This window comes from Jaculus jaculus, chromosome 1, assembly GCF_020740685.1.
Source record: "Jaculus jaculus isolate mJacJac1 chromosome 1, mJacJac1.mat.Y.cur, whole genome shotgun sequence".
Taxonomy (NCBI): domain Eukaryota; kingdom Metazoa; phylum Chordata; class Mammalia; order Rodentia; family Dipodidae; genus Jaculus; species Jaculus jaculus.
The window spans coordinates 151,348,279-151,366,880 of NC_059102.1; the positions used below are offsets into that span (position 1 = coordinate 151,348,279).

The window sequence follows — 18,602 nt, forward strand, 5'->3', positions numbered from 1 at the left end:
TTGGTTGATGGGTCTCTAGGGGGAATTTTTTGTTTTGTTTTTTTGTAAATCACATCTTAATTTTAGAATGGGACCCTTCTCTGCCTATTGTCATGTGTCTGCTTATTTTCTCAGTGTCCTACATCATTCCCATGGATCCTTCTCTTTTCTTTTTTCCAGGGTAGGGTCTCACTCTAGCCCAGGCTGACCTGGAATTCACTATGCCATCTCAGGGAAACCTCGAACTCATGGTGCTCCTCCCACCTCTGCCTCCCGAGTGCTGGGATTAAAGGCGTGCACCACCACATGGATCCTTCTTGTCCTATCAAAGTAGAACAAATCTCAGGTTTCAGTTTTTCGTTACTCACAGTTTTTCTATGTGGTTTGCACTGTGGTAAAAACACTCCCAGCAGGCATGGTGGCGCATGCCTTTAATCTCAGCATTTGGGAGGCAGAGGTAGGAGGATCTCCATGAGTTCAAGGCCACCCTGAGACTAACTACATAGTGAATTCCAGATCAGCCTGGGCTAGAGTGAGATCGTACCTCAAAAAAAAAAAACCACTCCCAATGGAGAAGTCCCACACCAGGGCCATACATTTTCTGTGCTAGCAGTATGTGCCCAGCAGTGCCTCCACCACATGAACATACACAGCCCTTTCTCTCTCTTTCTCCCTCTCTCTGTCTCAAAAATATACTGATTTAAAACAAAAATAAAAATGCTAAGGGCTAGAGAGATGGCTTAGCAGTTAAGGCACTTGCCTGAGGACCCAGGTTGATTGTCCAGATTCCACATAAGCCAGGTGTACCTGTGTCTGGAGTTCCTTTGTAGTGGTTACAGGCCCTGGTGCACCCATTCTCTTTCTCTCCCTCCCTAGCTCAAATAAAAATAAATAAATTTAAGCTGGATGTGGTGGCGCACGCCTTTAATCCCAGCACTCGGGAGGCAGAGGTGGGAGGATCACCATGAGTTCGAGGCCTCCCTGAGATGGCATAGTGAATTCCAGGTCAGCCTGGACTAGAGTGAAACCCTACCTCGAAATAAATAGATAAATAAGTAAATTTAAAACAAAAACGTAAGAATTGAAATGCCCAGCCCTACTGCTCAGCACACCTCACACATGTGGCCTGGAACCCTCAGCATAGCTGCTGTAACTGAGGATGTGACATCTGATTATACATCTGAATCAAATACAAGAAGCCATGTGTACTGGCAGCCCTGGTGGCAATGTGACCCAGGGGGTTGGCCTTCAGGTCTGAAGAGCTATGGCTGAATGAACCTTTCTCCTGGGATTACCCTCGTTAGGCACAGGCAAGTACGGTCCTGTGGCCTTAAAGATTGTTACAGCCAACATGGGAGCAGGAGAAACTGCCACTAAGGTGCTAGCAGAGACCTCCTGAAGCATGTTGTAGAAATGGACAGGGAGGGCTTTCTGGTGTGGATCCATATGACTGACCTTTGTCCACCAAGGCATGCAGCCTGACCCTGCAGGCAGCTGGGCTATACGCCTTTATGAGAGGTGGCGGGATAAGGAGGCGTGTTGCTCAGCTGTGTCCATTTTCTCTTTAGAGGGAGACGCTGCTGCGGCAGCTGGAGACAAACCAGCTGGACATTGATGCCACACTAGAGGAACTGTCGGTGCAGCAGGAAACCGAGGACCAAAACTACAGCATGTATGTGAGCCAGCGTCTGGGACATAGAGCCCTGCTCTAGCCCTCACAGTGGGAGTGGGCTGTAACCTCCACAGACATGTGCCAGGTGCCAGACCTTGGCATACGCCAGTGAGGCTACAGAGAAAGCACCGTGCACATGGGCCAGGCCAGTCAGCTTGAGAGTCCCTCGGCCGAGACTGGTAGTGCTAAGTGCAGGAAGGAGTGAGTGACAACCACGGCTCGGCCTTCTGGGACAGGTGTCCCATGCTGTCACCTGCAGCTCCTCCTACCCTGTTGAGGTTTCAAATTATCAAATGTGTAGTAATAAAGATAGACCAGCATGTGTTTAGAACAAGTGAGTTAACATCAAGTGGCGCTTCGCTTGCCTAGAAAGCAACCCCAACTTCTCCACAGCCCCTGCTTCCTTGAGACAAGTGAGGGGCAGATGCTCCTGAGAGTAGATGTGGCCCAGTGAGGCCACACACTACACCCTCAAATGCTTACACACCCACTCACAGCTCTGCTCAGCAGTCCACCAGACAGCCCATTAAGGAAGTCTTACAACTGGAACGTAGAGTCAAAGACAGCAGCCCCATAGGCAGTGGGATGGAGATTCAGCAGCGCACAGGTGGCTGCCAGTATAATCCACACTTGGCAGACCAGCATGCACAGTGGTGCAGGCAAATGAATACAGCAGCTGCCCGGGTGGAATTGTCAAGTCAGTTCCACTAACTAGAAGAGGCCACCCCTCTTGGGTCATCAGTGTTTGACCACAGTACTGACAGCCACACACCACCAGACCTACTGGCCCTGGTGGATTGTGAACATGTATCCTTGTGCTGTGGGGCTCTGCCTAGTTTTGGGGGTGTCCAGTGCTGAGGAGAGGGAGGAAGAGCAAAGTTATCTGAATGGTCTGGCTGCTGGGCTGTGGTGTAGGTGGCAGGCAGGCAGCCTCTTATCTTCTGCCCCTCAGTTCAATTGCAAGCTTAGACAGTGATGTCTGAGGGCCTTGGAGAAGAGGCAAGGGGAGGCCAGACTCCTCATTCCCTACCCTTCTGCCTATCCCTCTAGTTTCCTTGAGATGATGGAGGCCCGCAGCCGTGGTCATGTATCCCCGCTGGCAGCCAATGGGCAGAGCCCATCCTCGGGTTCCCAGTCACCAGTTGTACCTCCAAGTGCTGTATCCACAGGGAGCTCAAGTCCCAGCACACCGCAGCCTGCCCCCCAACTGCCCTTCAACGCCCCCACAGCCTGCCCTTCAGCATCATCCACATCCCCTGCACCCCCCTTGGAGTCCCTATCCCCAGCTGCACAGCCCTCAGCCCCAGCTCCAGCTCAGCGTCGCAGTATCATCTCTAGGCTGTTTGGAACCTCGCCAGCTGCTGATGTGACTCCTTCACCTCCAGGTAGACCTGAGAGGAGCTCTCTTACCAGGTGTACTTGCGGGCCAGTTCCTGGCACATTAGACAGGGAAGGGGTTTCCCTGTGCCCCTAGCAAACTTCATTTCCTCCTGGGCAGCCAGCCCCATGGTCCAGCTCTAGAGACAGCCACCCACCTCACTTCTCTATGGGCATGACTCTGGCTGAGGGTTGCCTGGACTGGAGGCAGTGGCCACATGAGAAGGCTGGAATCTCTTCACAGAGACAGCTTCAGAGGTTCCATCCAGAGTCCAGAATGTTGAGGATTTTGTCCCTGAAGATGGCCTTGACCGCAGCTTCCTGGAAGATGCTGCTCTACCTAAAGATGAAAAGAAAATCGGATCCAAAGTTCCCCAGCAAGATAGTGACAGGTAAACATTGGTGTGACAGAACATAAAACAGAAGCAGAGTTGGCTAGAGGAATTGAGGGAGGAGCTCAGGCCATGTCTCAAAGGCCTGTTCTGACTAAGCACCATCCTGGGGCACTTGAGCAGTAAGCCCATGCTGCAGAGGAGCAGTGGTGGTGGCTACATCAGACTACAGAACATCAGGCTGGAGTCCTCCTAGGATAGCAAGAAACTTGGCAAATGACCTAATAGGGGGACTCTGGGCATAACCCTGGCCCTGTATGTATGTAGGACATAGGGAATGCCACCTGGGCCCTGTCGGGTTCAGGAGCTAGGCCCTGAGTCTCTCCACATGGACCCAGGTAGGCCCTGAAAAGCGGAGAGGCCAGGCTATGCTTTCTGCCACTTAGCCCCAGATCTGGGCACTTGGCTCTTTATCTTGCTGGGTCTGACCTAAAACTAACCCTTCCTGGTACTCTCTCTGCCTGCTGATGATAGATACCTCAAGTCCTGTCTGTAGCTAAGCCCAAAGTTCACTCCTGTCAGCAGATCCCATCTTAGGTGGCTGTTAGCATCTCCAGCATTACCAGGTTTCATAGAATAAAGCCTAGAGAGCTGGGCCTCTCTGCATCTGATCGCTCACTGGCCAGTCCTCGCTTCTCACTCACAGCTCTGCTTAGCAGTCCACCGGACAGCCCATTAAGGAAGTCTTACCACTAGAACGTAATGCCAAAGACAGCAGCCCCATAGGCAGTGGGATGGAGATTCAGCAGCACACAGTCCCCCTCAAGACCTCTGACCACCCAACCCTTCTTTGCAGTGATGACGGGGAGGCCCTGGGAGGGAACCCAATGGTGGCAGGTTTTCAGGATGATGTGGACCTTGAAGACCAGCCACGTGGCAAACTGCTGCCTTCAGGCCCCATCCCCAGTAAGAACATCAGTCTCTCCAGTGAGGAGGAAGCTGAAGGGATGGCAGGTCCCCCCAGAGTGGCTCTTCAGCAGTGCTCAGAGCCAGAAACAAAACGGTACGGGCTGGGGTCCCCAGGGTGTGGCCAGCTGTGGGTAGGGGCAGACCAGGGTGATGTCAGAACCCTTGACATTTCTTCTTATGTGAAGGTCCTCCAACAAAGCCTCATGGCCACAGAAGAAGGCAGCTCCCACAGAAGCCACAGCACCCCCCTGGCCAGGTGGTCTTGCTGCTCGCTCAGGACCTGAGCTCGGCAGCACAAAGCCCCTTACTGAGGGCTCTCATAGAACCCAGGAAGCAAAGGACAAGCAGGTATCATCAGAAAGTGATCCTGAGGGGCCCATTGCTGCCCAAATGCTGTCCTTTGTCATGGATGACCCTGACTTCGAGAGTGATGAGTCGGACACACAGCGGAGAGTGGTAAGACAGGATGCTACTTAAGAGGCTTGGCCTCCATTCCCCCCCCCCCCCCCGAGATGGGGGCAATCAGGAAGGATAGAGCTTGAGGAAGGGCAGAAGAGTGCCAACTGGCTCCAGCGTCCTCAGAGTCGCAGTCCTAGCCTCATGCTGTCGTAATGCTGAGATTGGCTGGAGTCAGTGTTCAGAAGCCCACAGGAGGTGTCCTGTTGTCCACCTGCAGGCCTTGCTGTTCTCTGAATCTGGGTTTGGGTTTAGGCCCCTCTCCCCACAGTAGCCCCTGGAATGGGGACTTGTGACCATGCTTTGGCCCTACCAGGTTCTCCCTCTCCAGGGTGAGTTCCCCGTGAGAGAAGACCTCTCTGATGTGACTGATGAGGATACGGGCCCTGCTCAGCCACCTCCACCCTCCAAGCCCCCAGTCCCCTCCTTCAAACTGAAGAATGACTCAGATCTCTTTGGGCTGGGCCTGGAGGAGATGGGACCTAAGGAGAGCAGTGATGAAGGTAAGAAGGCTTGGAGCTGTCTGCCTCCATGGAGCCAGTGTGTTTCAGGTGGTCCTCATCTATGATGGCCCAGGGGCTGTTTAGAAAAGCCAGCCTTCCTGTGGCTTCTTTCTTCATTTACTATTGGCTGTGAAAGTCTGCAGAGTGGAGAGGCCATGCGCCTCTTGGCTTTGCCCAGGGCCAAAGCAGCCACTTGTTCAGTCTGCACTGTGGCTCAGGGACTTGTCTAGCCAGAAAGGCCATCTAAGGCCAGTGTCTTGAAAAAGAACCCTGTCACCCTATTAAGAGTTCCCTGTGGGCCCAAGAGCTGAGCCATTCATCCCCACCTACATGTGCCAACTACTCTGCCAATGTCCTAAGCTTTAGGATGTCAGGGCTTTGGGCCAGGACTACTATGGAAGAGTGGACAGCTATGGGTGCCTGAGCAAATGTTCACATAAGAGGTGTTGAAGTGTCCACTTTACTGAGAGCTGCTTTCCTCTGAATTCAGACCTATGTTTGGAGCTGGCTTATCTGCACGCGTGGGCATGTGCAGGATTCACATGCTAGCCTGGTGCCCATTCCTTATTCTCCTGCTGGCAGCAACCAGCCTGACTAGTAGCTTAACTCAGTATCAGTAGGTTCTCGGCCTGAAAGGGAGGAAGGGATTTCCTCCCTAACTGGTTCAAGGCACACCAGCACAAGAGTACTTGAGAACCCCTTGACTGCCTGATGGACCAGGCTAGGGCTAGGCATGGGGCAGCCTTTGCCTGACCTGTGCAGGGAAGCCACAGGCAGGAGCTTAGCTGTCTTTCCTGTGCAGATAAGGACAGCAAATCAACCTCTAAGGAGAAGAAGAAGAAAAAGAAGAAGGACAAAGAGGTACTCATCCTTGCCCTCTACAGTCCTCACAGCCACTTCACGCTGGGTCCTGGGAGGTGGGATGTGGCTTTGCAGGTGACCCCAGTGATTTGTGCTCCCTCTTCATGACTTCCAGGAGGAAGAAAAGGTTACAAAGAAGAAGAGCAAGCATAAGAAGAGCAAGGACAAGGAGGAGGGCAAGGAGGAGAGGAAGAAGAGGAGGAAGCCCCCTCGAAGCAAGGAGCAGAAAGCTGCCGATGAGCTAGAAGCCTTCCTGGGAGGTGGAGCCCCTGGCGGCCGCCACCCTGGAGGCGGGGACTACGAGGAGCTCTAGGCCTTCCTGGGGCAGTTGACTATCCTGAGAGGGGAGGAGGGAGACTGCTGCTGAGTGGGGAGGCTGCTGCCTGCACACGACCCCAGTACCACCCTGCCACATCCTGTCCCGCTATTGTGTCTGCCTCTATGTGGTCTGGGCCACTCTGCATTACTTCCATAATGGAGGACCAAGCCAGGCTTTGGTGGTCAGGCCCTTGGGCCAGGCGCAGCAAGTGCTGGGCCTCAACCTGGCAGGATCCTGCTCTGCAGGGAGGGAGGGGCTGCACAGCAAGGCTACCACTGGCTTGGTGGATCATCTGGCCCTCTGGGCAGAGCTGCAGCCAGTCCCCAGCATTTCTCAGGGATGTGACAGGCCGAGGAGGGACCCACGTGGGTCTGTTTACAGGGGCAGGGTGTGGGTGGGGCTGCTTGGCTTCTCTGACATCCACCACCCAGCCCCACTCCTGCTTGCCTTCCTGAGCTCTCCTGGGGCCACAGCATGGCTTGGGCTATGGACCCCCTTCCCAGTGGACCCAGAGCAGAGCACAGCCCTGTCCTGGGCAGACATGTATTCTTGGGAGGACCTGGCAGCAGCTGCAGCAGGATGGCACACCTCTCCTGGGAGAGGGGTACTAACAGCCTTCCACTGTGTGCCAGCTGCGCCTCTGTCCATAAGCACCTGCGCAGGTGAGCCTGGAGGGCTCCTCTCAGACACTCCACCCAGACTATAAAGCTCTGATTTTACTCAGTGTGTGTCTGTTGTCAACTCACTAAGCTGCTTGGGATGGGACAGCCAGGGACTCCTCCATATGATCTAGATGTTCCACATCAGGCCAAAGAGCCTTTTTTTTTTTTTTTTTCCATTTGAGGAGCTGCCCTGAGGGTCAGGTCACCCAACAATGTGACCCAAATACTGTCTGAAGATTTGCTGCCTAGCTACCCCAGCTCTCAAATATGGTCCTAACCTTGCTGTGTGGTAGCCAGGATGCACCCCACTTAGGCCAATGCTTGGTAGCTGTGCTGCGACGGTAGGTGTGGCCTCTGCACAGCCTCCCTGCCTGCTAGGGGGTGGGGATGGCGCCTGCAACCTAATCTATCTCGCCCCCACCACTGCCGCCCACTGCAGACACGTTGCCATGAGGACTCCAGAGGCAAGTGGGTGGGGTGTACGCCACTAATGACGTTGGGGGTGGGGCGTGCCACAGCACCTATTGGTGGCCAAGGCTAGCCCCCTCCCACTCCCAGGAAGCCTGCTAGGGCTCTTTGTGTTGTTAAGGCAAGAGACAGTTGGTCACAGAGCAGGTGCTGTCAAAAGGAACCTCCTGACACAGGAGCCTGGCCCTTCATCCAGTTTGGGATCTCTGATGTCGAGACTGGACTACAGAAAGTATCTAGGATAGTGCTGGGTTCTCAACATGTCCAGTGCCCAACAAAATAAGGTGGGTCTCGCCCTGGAGAACTGAGAGCATCTATGGACCCAACATTCCACTGAGGACGGAGTGAAGATGCAGACCTTCCCCAAAGGAAGTAGCAGTGCCAGCCCGCACTGGCCTGGCTGGACACGAGATTGTGGCTCCACTCCAGACTGGAGCCGGCCATCTGGTCCTAAGTACCTGCCGAGGTTTTGATGTCTCCAGTGCCAAAGATGACAGTGCCTGAGGAGAGGCCAACGGGGCAGGAAGTCGCCCATCTGCTTCTACCTGGGCCCAACCACAGACATGCATTCTGGGAAATGCCCACCACCCCCAAACCCAGTCTCTGCAGCCAGGTCAAGACTTGGGGCTTTTCCAGAGCCCTTCCTGGAGTTCTGCTACTCTGGACAAGTGTTGTTGAGGTGGAGGAGCGGGCGGGACCAGCAGATTTATATTGGTGTACGGGCCCCCTGTTCAGAATCTGAAACTTGTTCTTTGGGGATGCTGTAAGGACTAGTCACCCTGCATAGCGCACAACCCCACATCAGCTAGAAAGGCCACCACTCCCGTCCCCAGCCCCAGTGCACAGCTCCCATCTAGTACGGCCCCTTTAAGTACCAACAACCTGGCTGCCATTAGGGGCAGCACTGAGCAGTAAGGCCAGAATCAGTGCTGCTGCCTCGAAGCTTCTGCCGGTGCTGGGGACAGAGCGGTGCCAGGGACACACCAGAGCTGGCCTGAGGTTGCGCAGCCCACCTGGGCTCTGCTGGCCGAATAATACCCAGGTAAGAGGTATGCCGAACTGCCCGGCATAGGGAGCCATGGTCCATGGGCTAGGGCTGCATGAAATGATGTGGAGTCCCCGCCCCCAAGCAATGCAGGCTGGGACCCTGCGATGGCCGCTCTGGGACAGGCCAGGGCAGAGATGCAAGGTGGGGAGGGTTTCCTGGTTTCCCATGTGGTCTCTACAAAACCTGTGGTCTGAGAGCGGTCCCACCCCACCCCCATCCCACAGGGAGGGGATGTCACAGTATCCAGCTGCTGACAACTGCAGCAGCCAGAAAAGCGGGCTGTCACCTCCCTGGGGCGGAGCCTCAGACCCTGTCATCCAGCCCAGACTCTGGCCCTGCCTTGGGCATAGAATGAAATGGGTCTGATTAGAGTGGGCATGAAGCTGGGATGGTAACAAACCCTAAGACTTAGACCTAACCCCCAAAATATTAGCAGGAAAGTCCCTTATGCACCTGGAACAAGGGATTGACCGTAAAAAGCCCACCTACCTCCAAACCTGACATCCCTTAATACTCCCCAGTTTACTTTGCCTGCGGAGCGGGTGATCAGTAGGAGAAAGAGGGGCTGTCAGCATCTTCTGAACCCAGCCCCAGGCTCTAGGGACCTGATGCGCCAGTGGCCCACATCTGAATGTAAGCCTGGATCCTGCCCAGCCCACAGCTCGGGGGCTGAAGAACCACAGGTTTCCATGGAGCCTTCCGGAGCCAGAGTGGGGAGGGCCCTCCCATGGGAGGAAGGAAAGGGGGACTTTCCGGCCCTCTGCTGGCTTGCAGCCTCCTGGCCTGGTATGCTAGTGCTAGTCTGCAACTCAGGAGAAGGGCACGGTGAGCTCGTGGCTCACACGGACCCCACGTGGTCCTGCAGCTTGGACCTGGTTTCGGAGATGCCAAGCACACTGGGGGTGTCCAAGTGCAATTATACAACGCAGGCAGAGCTTGCTCTCAGCCTTATGTTGTCTGCCCCAACAAAGCTGGTGTGTTTCGGCCACCCCAAGGGAGCTGGAGCGAGAGGTTTCTACAAAGGAAGGGGCTTTGAGAATACTCTGTAGGGACATTTTTCTGACCAGGACCACACCAAGTTGAGGGCTCTCAGACTTGGGTAAAGACAACTGTCCCAAACACAAGGTCACTTGCAGCACTCTAGTAGAGGTTCTATCCTCAGCATAGTCAGCAGACGGCCCAGTGACTCGCCTGGGACTCTGCGCCTGTCAAGGGGTGACTCCACAGTGCTGCCTGGGGAGAGGCTACAGATTCCTTCCAGTAAGACAATTTTAAAGCCCATCATTCCAGCTGTGAGCACCAGAGGGCAGCAGTCCTAGAACCATATCCCTACTCTACCCATCAAGGGACCTCTCTGCCCAGCAGATATTCCCCTTGAGGGCAGAAGCGGGGGGGGGGGGGGGGGGGGGGCAGCAGGCTACAACATTTTGGTCCACCTACCCCTTGGGCTAGTCTGGACAGTCGGGTTCCTCCTACAGGTACTTCTGACATTGACATGGAGCCAACACCCACAGCCTCCGCCAAGGCCTGCAGCCAAGGCTGCTCCATCCCCTGCACGCCAGGTAAGCCGGGCCAGCGCGTGGGGTGGGGTGGGAGTAGAGGGCTTGGGGTGCAGAGGGGGCTGCCCTGACCCGCTTCTCCTCCCAGGGCAAAAGCCCCAAAAGGCCGAGTGACTGAAGCCGCCAGCCTGGGGACGTCTTTTAAGATGACCCGCACGGATCCTCCGGATTTGCTAGTGTCGACCGTGTACCAGGACATCAAAGTGGCGGCCCCAGGGCCCGCATCCAGACGCCAGCCATGTGAACAATCGGTGGCCCGACCAGCTGCGCCCGCGCCTTTCAACAAGCGCCACTGCCGCAGCTTCGACTTCTTGGAAGCCTTGGACGGGCCCGCCATGGAGAGCCTCCCAGAGCCATCACTCCCGGAGCCCGCCCCACCACGTGCCCGGACCCGCGACGGTGAGCCGCGGCGCCGCGCCCGCTCCAAGAGCGCGCCTCGTGTGCCCCAGGGTCTGGCGCCTGCGCCGGGCTCACCGCCGGTGCTGCCCCGCCGAGGCCGGGAGACCCAGCGTGCGTCGCGGACCGAGGGTTCGCCGCGCCGGGAGCCCTCGTACCCCGCGCTGCGCGCTCTCGCCAACGAGCTACACCCCATCAAGCTGCAGCCACAGCGGGGCGGCCCTGGCCGCATCGCACCACTGTGCGCCGCCCCAGGCCGCTGCGCGCCGCCGGAGCCACCCGCAGGACCCGCCCCCCACGTCCGCTGCCGTCTGGACATCAAGCCTGATGACGCAGTGCTGCAGCACGCAGCACGGGGATCACGGCCCTGTGCGACCGCCGAGGCTGCTCCTTGGGCCCGTGCCACCCAGCAGTTCCACGGCCGCACAGTTCCGGGGCCTCGCCATGTGTCGATGTCACGTACTCCCACTCCCAGTGACTTGTACTGCACAGACCCCAGGGCACTGTACTGCGATGGCCCCTTACCTGGACCCAGGGACTACGCAGATCTCCGCAATCAGCCCTTCACAACGCCTCCTGGCCCCACCCAATTCTTCTACACCGAGGAATCAGAAGGCTACACAGGTGGCTTTACTGCCAGCCCGGGCCCTCCCTTCGATGGCTACTGCTCTAGGCCCTACTTGTCCCAAGAACCTTCGGGGCCCAGTCCAAGACGTGGAGGAGGCTACTATGCAGGAGAAGTACGCACCTTCCCAATCCAAGAGCCACCCTCCCGCTCCTATTACAGGGAGGACCCCCGAGCTTACGGCCTGCCCTACGTTCCCCAGTATGTCCCCGAAGAGCCCCGGACCCACTCTGGCGCCCGCCCTTTCTACACAGAGGACTTTGGGAGGTACCGTGAGCGCGACGCGATGGCTCGGACTTACCCATACCCTCGCAGCAGCCAAGCCTGGGCGGACTGGGGTCCTCGGCCTTACCGCACCCTGCAGGTGGTCCCTCCTCCCGCCCCTGGTCCATTACTGGCCTCTTGGCATGGTGGTACTGGCACCAGCCCACCTAGGCTGGTCACCGACAGCCGCCACTACTCTCGATCCTGGGACAACATCCTGGCGCCTGGTCCGCGCCGAGAGGACCCGCTAGGACGCGGCCGCAGCTACGAGAACCTGCTGGGGCGCGAGGTGCGGGAGACCCGCGGGTCATCCCCGGAAGGCCGGCGCCCACCTGTAGTAGTGAACCTGTCAACCTCGCCCAGACGCTATGCAGCACTGTCGCTGTCCGAGACGTCGCTGACGGAGAAGGGACGCGCAGGGGACGGCCTAGGCCGCAATTGGTATGTCACGCCCGAAATCACCATCACCGACAACGACCTGCGCGCCGCGGAGCGCCCTACCCCCAGGAGCTGGGAGTTGCCCGGGAGCCGCCCTAGACAGCCTGCACCCGCGGCCCCCGAGGGCCCTGCCGCCAGCCGCCAGCGCAGCCTCGAGCAGCTGGATGAGCTCATCACCGACCTGGTCATCGACTCACGGCCACCTGCCGGCCAAACCCCTGAGCCTGCGGCTGAGGGCCTAGGCCGCCAGTTGCGCCGCCTGCTGGACTCCCGGCCTACCGGCCCAGGAGCACCAACGCTGGCGCCGCCGCGCTCGCCCCCTGCCTCTGCGGGAAGCACCGGGGAGCCCGCGGGCTCGGGAGAAGCAGCCGATGGTTCTCCGGAACCTAGCGCCGATGAGGACGACTTGATGACCTGCTCCAACGCGCGATGCCGGCGCACAGAGACCATGTTCAACGCCTGCCTCTACTTCAAGTCGTGCCACAGCTGCTACACCTACTACTGTTCGCGCCTGTGCCGCCGCGAGGATTGGGACGCGCACAAGGCGCGCTGCGTCTACGGCCGCGTGGGCAGCGTGTGCCGCCACGTGCTCCAGTTCTGCCGCGACAGTGGTCCGGTGCACCGCGCTTTCTCGCGCATTGCGCGCGTCGGTTTCCTGTCACGTGGCCGCGGCGTGCTATTCCTGGGTTTCCCGAGCCCGGGCTCTGCCGACAACTTCCTACGCTTTGGCCTGGAAGGGCTGCTGCTGTCGCCCACCTACCTGTCGCTGCGCGAGTTGGCTACCCATGCCGCGCCCCTGGGTAGTTATGCACGAGAGTTGGCGGCCGCTGGTCGTCTCTACGAACCCGCCGAGTGCTTCCTACTTAGCGTGTCCGTTGCCGTGGGCCCAGGCGCTGCACCCCCTGGAGTCGCCTCCCGGCCAGCGCCAGCACCGCGCAGCCCTGGGCCCACAGTGCGCAAGTTCGCTAAGGTGGCCTTGGCGGCTGGCAGCCCGGCCCGGCCGCCCCCTACGCGAGGCCACGATCCAGACATGGAGACACTGATCCTGACGCCGCCGCCCGGCACTGCAGGCCTAGACCAGGAGGGTGAGGCGGGCCGGCGTGCTCGCGAGGTGGCCTTCATCCACATTCAGCGTGAGCTGCGACTACGCGGTGTCTTTCTCCGCCACGAGTTCCCACGAGTCTATGAACAACTCTGTGAGTTTGTTGAAGCCAACCGACGCTTCACACCTACTACCATCTATCCTACGGACCGTCGCACTGGCCGCCCCTTCATGTGCATGATCATGGCTGCTTCTGAGCCCCGTGCGCTCGACTGGGTTGCCAGCGCCAACCTGCTGGACGACATCATGTGAGCTGCGAGGCCATCAGGCCCAGGCACTGACTGGATCCCTGCCTAACCCCCTCAGGCTCCACTGGATCCACCAGAGTCTTCCCCTAGTCTCACCCTGCTGGCTTGGGGGCCCACCTGTTCCCTTGAGGCCTGGACCAAGTCACCTACAAATTCTCTGCTCCAAGACCCGCCCACCTCACACCTCTAGCTTCATTCAGGGTCCCGCCCTTCTCCTTGCATCACACTGTTTTCCACAAACCACTTCTTTTCTCCTCCCTGCTGGAAAGCCCAGTTCCCACTTCCTGGGCTCTCCCCAAGTCAGCCTTGGGGTGGGGCTCCCCAAGAGGCTGGTCCTCGCCCTCGGTGCTCCCCGCTGGGAGGCGGGGTGGGCCTGAGGACCGCTGGGCTTTACAACTACACAGACCTCACCCTTGCAAACTCAGTCACTGTCCGTCGTAGGGCTCTCCTGGAGTCTCCTCAAACCCTAGATTCAACACACACACACACACACACACACACACACACACACAGTCTGTGTTGACCAAAGCCTAGTGTCACTTTAAACACGCCCTTGACCCACCTGCGGTATCTAGGGTGTGTCTGGCTCAGAGGCCTAGGTTCACCCGTATTCCCCTATCCTGGCAAGGTGGTGGGCAGAGTACCATTCAAGCTGCACACTCACAGTGCTGTTTGTCTTTAAGTCCCCTCACCTCAGGCTGCCTTGATCTGAGTCTTTGTCATACTGGATGTGTCCAGTGTTCAGGGCAAGACGCAAGCCACCCAGCCAGAGGGGGAAGCAGTGTATGGGTGGGGTTACAGGCCAGAGCTGAGAGCTTGCTGGGTGAGGATCCTAGCGCCAGCCCACATTCAACAACATGGTCCTAGGCAGAAGCCAGGGCAGAGCTGGAAAAGATGGAAACTCAGGCCCCAAGGTGCACAGGGAAGTCAGCTGCCAGACGTGTGTGCTTTGGAGAGGATGAGCCAGCAGGAGGCCCTCAGGGAGCAGCTCCTTCCTACCCGCTGACAGAAGGACCACCGAACTAGGGGTGTTTAGTTGGGAGCTGGTCTGAGTACAGAGCAGTGGGTGGAATCAGGTGTTAGAGAGGGCTAGCTGGCCAGGACCAAAGTCCACCCGAGGAGTGGTGCGACCTGTCCTAGAGGCAGACTTTGCACAAAAGTCCTGCGCACTCGCCTGGACTGCATCCCAAGTAGCAGGCTCGAGTAGCGCAAGCTTGACGTGCTGTAGAGAGCAGCACAGGCAGCCCCTGGCCTCGGGCCCGGCCCCGTCCTCTCCCGGAGCTCCATGGAAGAATGTGAGGCCAAGCAATGTGCAGAAGTGTTTCGGGAGCCCCCATCCCATTTAGAGCCATGTGAGGGAGCATCAAATGCAAGAACCTAGGAACCCCGCCTCTGCTCCCAGCTCTTGCTGGGACACTCCTGAGCACCCGCCTTGGCCCGCGACTTTGCACCTGCCGCGGTGCAGTGCTTGCCGCACTCGCTGCCTCTCTCTCTCTTTCTCTCTCTCTCTCTCTCTCCTTTCTCGGGCCTCTACGTTCGTTCGTACGGCAAGCTGTCAGGAACGATCCTGGGCCAATCACTTCCACAGAGCGAGTGCTTTCGAACCAAGTAAAACAGAACTTGAATGTAGCCGCTCCTGTTTCTTTGTTGGGGGGGGGGGTAGGAAGGTTCTCGGGTGTGGTGGGGCGGACCGGGAGCTCATCGAACTCGCGGTGGGGGGGGTATTCAAGGGGAGACCCTCAGACGAAACGTGGAGTTGTTGGAGAATTTGTGGTGGGTGATAGAGGGATGGGGAGAGGGAAGCCAGTGGTATCTCACTCTGTGGCCTCTTCCCCTACCCCAAGTTCACTGACAACCTGACTATCTTCCAAAGGCGCCCAATTTGTTCACAGACGCAGAGGAACTTCTCTGTCGGCTGCATTTAATCATCACGAATTTTCCTATTCCGCGTCCCCTTTAAGTACAGCCCGTAGTCCTAAAGATGCAAGGAACTGGATTGCGATTGGCTAGTCGGTACCTCAGCTCGGAGACACCATGGGCTGAGGCTCCCGGCTTCGGGGAGTATCCTCCCACAGGATTGGCTGCGGCTGCAGCACAGCCCGCCTCCCGCACGTGGCCCAGCCTCAGTTGGGTCGGGTAGGGGGCTGCAGGACTCGGGCGGTGTGCTTCGGAGACCATGGCGACGGCCGACCTCACTCAGATTCCCGATGTGGACATCGATTCGGATGGCGTCTTCAAGTATGTGCTGATTCGAGTCCACCCAGCGCCGCCCTCCGGGACTTCCGCCGAGGAATGCAAGGAAATCGTGCGCGGCTACAAATGGGCCGAGTACCACGGTGAGGGCGGGGCGGGGCCTCGGCGCCTCTTGGGGCGGGGCTTAGACGGGAGGGGAGGGGCCTCTGCCTGCAGCCAGGTGGAACTCGACTCTGATCCCCTCTGCTGGCGAGGCTGAGGGTGCTAATGGGTTATGTCTTAAACCAACACGCGTCCCGCCTGGCCTAGAGAAGTCAGGATCCAGGGCAAAATAGGATGCCATAGCAGAACCCCTTTTTTTGGCGGGGGGGGGGGGTTCGAGGTAGGGTTTCACTCTAGCCCAGGCTGACCTGGAATTCACTATGTAGTTTCACGGTGGCCTTGAACTCACAGTAATCCTCCTACCTCTGCCTCCCAAATTCTGGGATTAAAGACATGCGCCACCAGACCCGGCTTTTTTTTTTTTTTTTGGTAGCGGGAGCGTTTTTAATCCCTTCTCCCTCCCTGCAAACATCCTCCACTTCATCCCCGGTGCCAAGCGGGAATGGCTTTCTCCTAATGAGAATGACTGTCAGAGCTGGGGCTTCTAGTCCTAAGAATTTATTGTACAGCCTCCAAGACAAACCAGGGCATGTCCTAAGGCCACTCTCCCCACTGCAGCGGACATCTATGACAAAGTATCAGGCGAGCTGCAGAAGAAAGGCTATGACTGTGAGTGCCTGGGCGGCGGGCGCATCTCCCACCAGAGCCAGGACAGGAAGATCCACGTGTACGGCTACTCCATGGTGAGCCCCAGCCCCAAATCCCGGGTTCCTGGCCTGGCTGCAAGGCTTGCCCTTGGAACCTGGCCCTCTTGCCTGTGGAGTGTCCTCACCTGCTACTCAGGTCACCTCTTGGACTCTCCCAGTATGAGCTTCAGAGCTCTCACTCAAGCAAAGGCTGTGACGTTCCCACGACTCCCACATGGCACCCAGCATGGCTGGAGACCCACCTGTCTTGAACTGCAACCCCTTTCTGCTATGGCTCTTTTTGAGTCCCAAGCCCTTGGGGTTGAACTCGTACCCTGACCCTCATCCTCACAAGGGCTACCTGAAGGTGCTGAGAGATGATTCAGTGGTTAAAGTGCTTACCTTGCAAACAAGGACCTCAGTTTGGATCCCCAGCACCCACATAAAGTACAGAGTGTGGTGGGAGTGGTCAGAGTGTTGTAGGCTGCAATACAAGTGCTAGAGAGGCAAAGACAGCAGGATTCCAGGGGTTTGCTGGCCAGTTTGACCAGCTGAATCAGCAAGCTCTAGGTTCAGTGAGAAACCCGTGTCTCAAAAATAAGGTGGAAGCCGGCTGTGGTGGTGCACACCTTTAATCCCAGCACTCGGGGGGCAGAGGTAGGAGGATCGTCATGAGTTCAAGGCCACCCTGCGACTACAGAGTAAATTCCAGGTCAGCCTGGACCAGAGCGAGACCCTACTTAAAAAAAAAAAAGGTGCAGAACCAGGCATGTGGCGCATGCCTTTAATCCCAGCACTCCAGAGGGAAAGGTAGGAGGATAGCTATGAGTTCAAGGCCACCCTGAGACTACATAGTGAGTTCCAAGTCAGCCTGGGTGACCCTGCCTCAATAAAATAAAATAAATAAATAAAGTGGAGAAGCAGTGGAAGAAGAAAACCTATATTGTCTTCTGGCCTACATGTGCATACGCACCTGCACATACGTGCCTATACCCATACACACAGCACAATTTAAAACACAGACCCACTGGACCCTCAGGGCTCACCTATAAAGCCCTGCTCTTCCCTCCTTTTACCGGGGTGGTCAGGGTGGGGAATTTTACTTCCTTTCCCTTGCCTGCTATTGGTGTGATGTTAGGTGGACTCCCGAAGCAAAAGGCCAGGAAGACTAGTGTCCATCTCCTCTCTAGGGTTATGGTCGTGCCCAGCACTCTGTTTCAACTGAGAAGATCAAAGCCAAGTATCCTGATTACGAGGTCACCTGGGCAGACGATGGCTACTGAGGTCTTGTGCTCAGAAGCTAAGCGGGACTGTTCTCTTGCTGGGGTTACTGCTGAAGAGCTGACCCTGTGATCTCCTGTACTCCCAGCAACACGCCACGTGCCAGGTCTCAGAAGCCAGAGGACCTGGCCCACAGGAATTAAAGCATTGTTGTCCCTGCCAGTCCCTGACTTGCATCTTGGCTTCCCTACACTCAGGTCACCACCTGGGACACCTACTCTGTCTTGAGAGGCCCTAGGGAGTATATGTGCACACTCAGCCCTTTGGGGTCTGATAAGGGGCCCCTGGGCTGCTGCTATTTATGGCCTGATTGCTCTTCCACGGAGGTGCTATCCTGAAGGACATCTGGGAGTTGGCCCCACAAGGTCTAGTGTAAGTAGCCAGTGCCTGGCCCCTCCTGGCCAGCCAAGGCCTGGGGTGTCCACAAGCGCCCTCCTTCCTGGGGCTCATCCCAGAGTTTCCAGCAGAGAAGGGCCATAGGGAGATAATACTGTCAATCTGCTCTCAGGCCTAACACAAGGACCCTGGTATTCCTGAATGACCCGCCAGCAGAGAACAATCCTTAGGGTCCTATAGACTGCACACCAACCGCCCCGAGTCACATTCATTCAGCTCTTCAAAATTCAAGTGTGCCCTAGTCCCTGGACTCTTGTCTCTGAGTTTCAGCCTCTGTCCCAGTCTCACCTCCCTGTACAAGACAGTGAATAGGGACAAGCTCAACCCCTACCCTGGGAAGCCCTAACCACAACAGTAATGGTGGGTGCTGGGGGAACCTCTTGCCACACTCAGCCAGGAGGTACCTTTGTCAGCTCATTAGGTTCTGGAGACCACCTCTGCAAGCAGGCACGGCTGAGACCCTCTTTGTAATCCAGCAAACAGGCTTAGGTGAGACACTCCAGGATCACACTGAGGGAAATGTCAGCCTAGCTCCAGGTAACCAGTTCCTGGAAGTTTTCAGTCTTCCTACCTTGACTGGCTCTTTTCCTGGACAAACAGAGGCTCTGCCCTCACCAGGACCCTGTTCATGTCTCCAGTCACCTAGCATGTGACTGCTCAGGACAG

General features: G+C 57.2%; 3 protein-coding genes across 7 annotated transcripts in view; all 3 read left to right on the plus strand.

The window, feature by feature from the left end:
• Rabl6 (RAB, member RAS oncogene family like 6) overlaps positions 1-7,191 on the plus strand; it is a 35,020-nt gene extending 27,829 nt beyond the window's left edge. For 3 of the 4 annotated variants that reach the window (XM_045147137.1, XM_045148294.1, XM_045148590.1), the window contains 8 exons: positions 1,548-1,651; positions 2,702-3,036; positions 3,273-3,420; positions 4,217-4,423; positions 4,515-4,785; positions 5,102-5,288; positions 6,091-6,149; positions 6,265-7,191. In XM_045147137.1, coding sequence (XP_045003072.1) covers positions 1,548-1,651; positions 2,702-3,036; positions 3,273-3,420; positions 4,217-4,423; positions 4,515-4,785; positions 5,102-5,288; positions 6,091-6,149; positions 6,265-6,462 — 1,509 coding nt within the window. In that variant the 3' untranslated portion in view covers positions 6,463-7,191. The remainder of the gene's footprint in view (positions 1-1,547; positions 1,652-2,701; positions 3,037-3,272; positions 3,421-4,216; positions 4,424-4,514; positions 4,786-5,101; positions 5,289-6,090; positions 6,150-6,264) is intronic. The other variant, XM_004654097.2, reaches the window with a different exon arrangement.
• A 144-nt stretch (positions 7,192-7,335) lies between these two features.
• Ajm1 (apical junction component 1 homolog) lies at positions 7,336-14,902 on the plus strand. 2 transcript variants are annotated; one of them, XM_045146083.1, is made up of 3 exons: positions 7,336-8,640; positions 10,125-10,208; positions 10,294-14,902. In XM_045146083.1, exon 3 carries the CDS (start codon positions 10,352-10,354, stop codon positions 13,280-13,282), a length of 2,931 nt encoding a protein of 976 aa, XP_045002018.1. In that variant the 5' UTR covers positions 7,336-8,640; positions 10,125-10,208; positions 10,294-10,351; the 3' UTR covers positions 13,283-14,902. The 2 variants fall into 2 exon arrangements, with proteins under 2 accessions (XP_045002018.1, XP_045002424.1); XM_045146489.1 differs by lacking the exon at positions 7,336-8,640 and adding an exon at positions 9,788-9,906.
• A 474-nt stretch (positions 14,903-15,376) lies between these two features.
• Positions 15,377-17,702, plus strand: Phpt1 (phosphohistidine phosphatase 1). Its single transcript, XM_004654099.3, has 3 exons — positions 15,377-15,614; positions 16,192-16,316; positions 17,450-17,702. Exons 1-3 carry the CDS (start codon positions 15,455-15,457, stop codon positions 17,540-17,542), a joined length of 378 nt encoding a protein of 125 aa, XP_004654156.1. The 5' UTR covers positions 15,377-15,454; the 3' UTR covers positions 17,543-17,702.
• Positions 17,703-18,602: the final 900 nt, after the last annotated feature.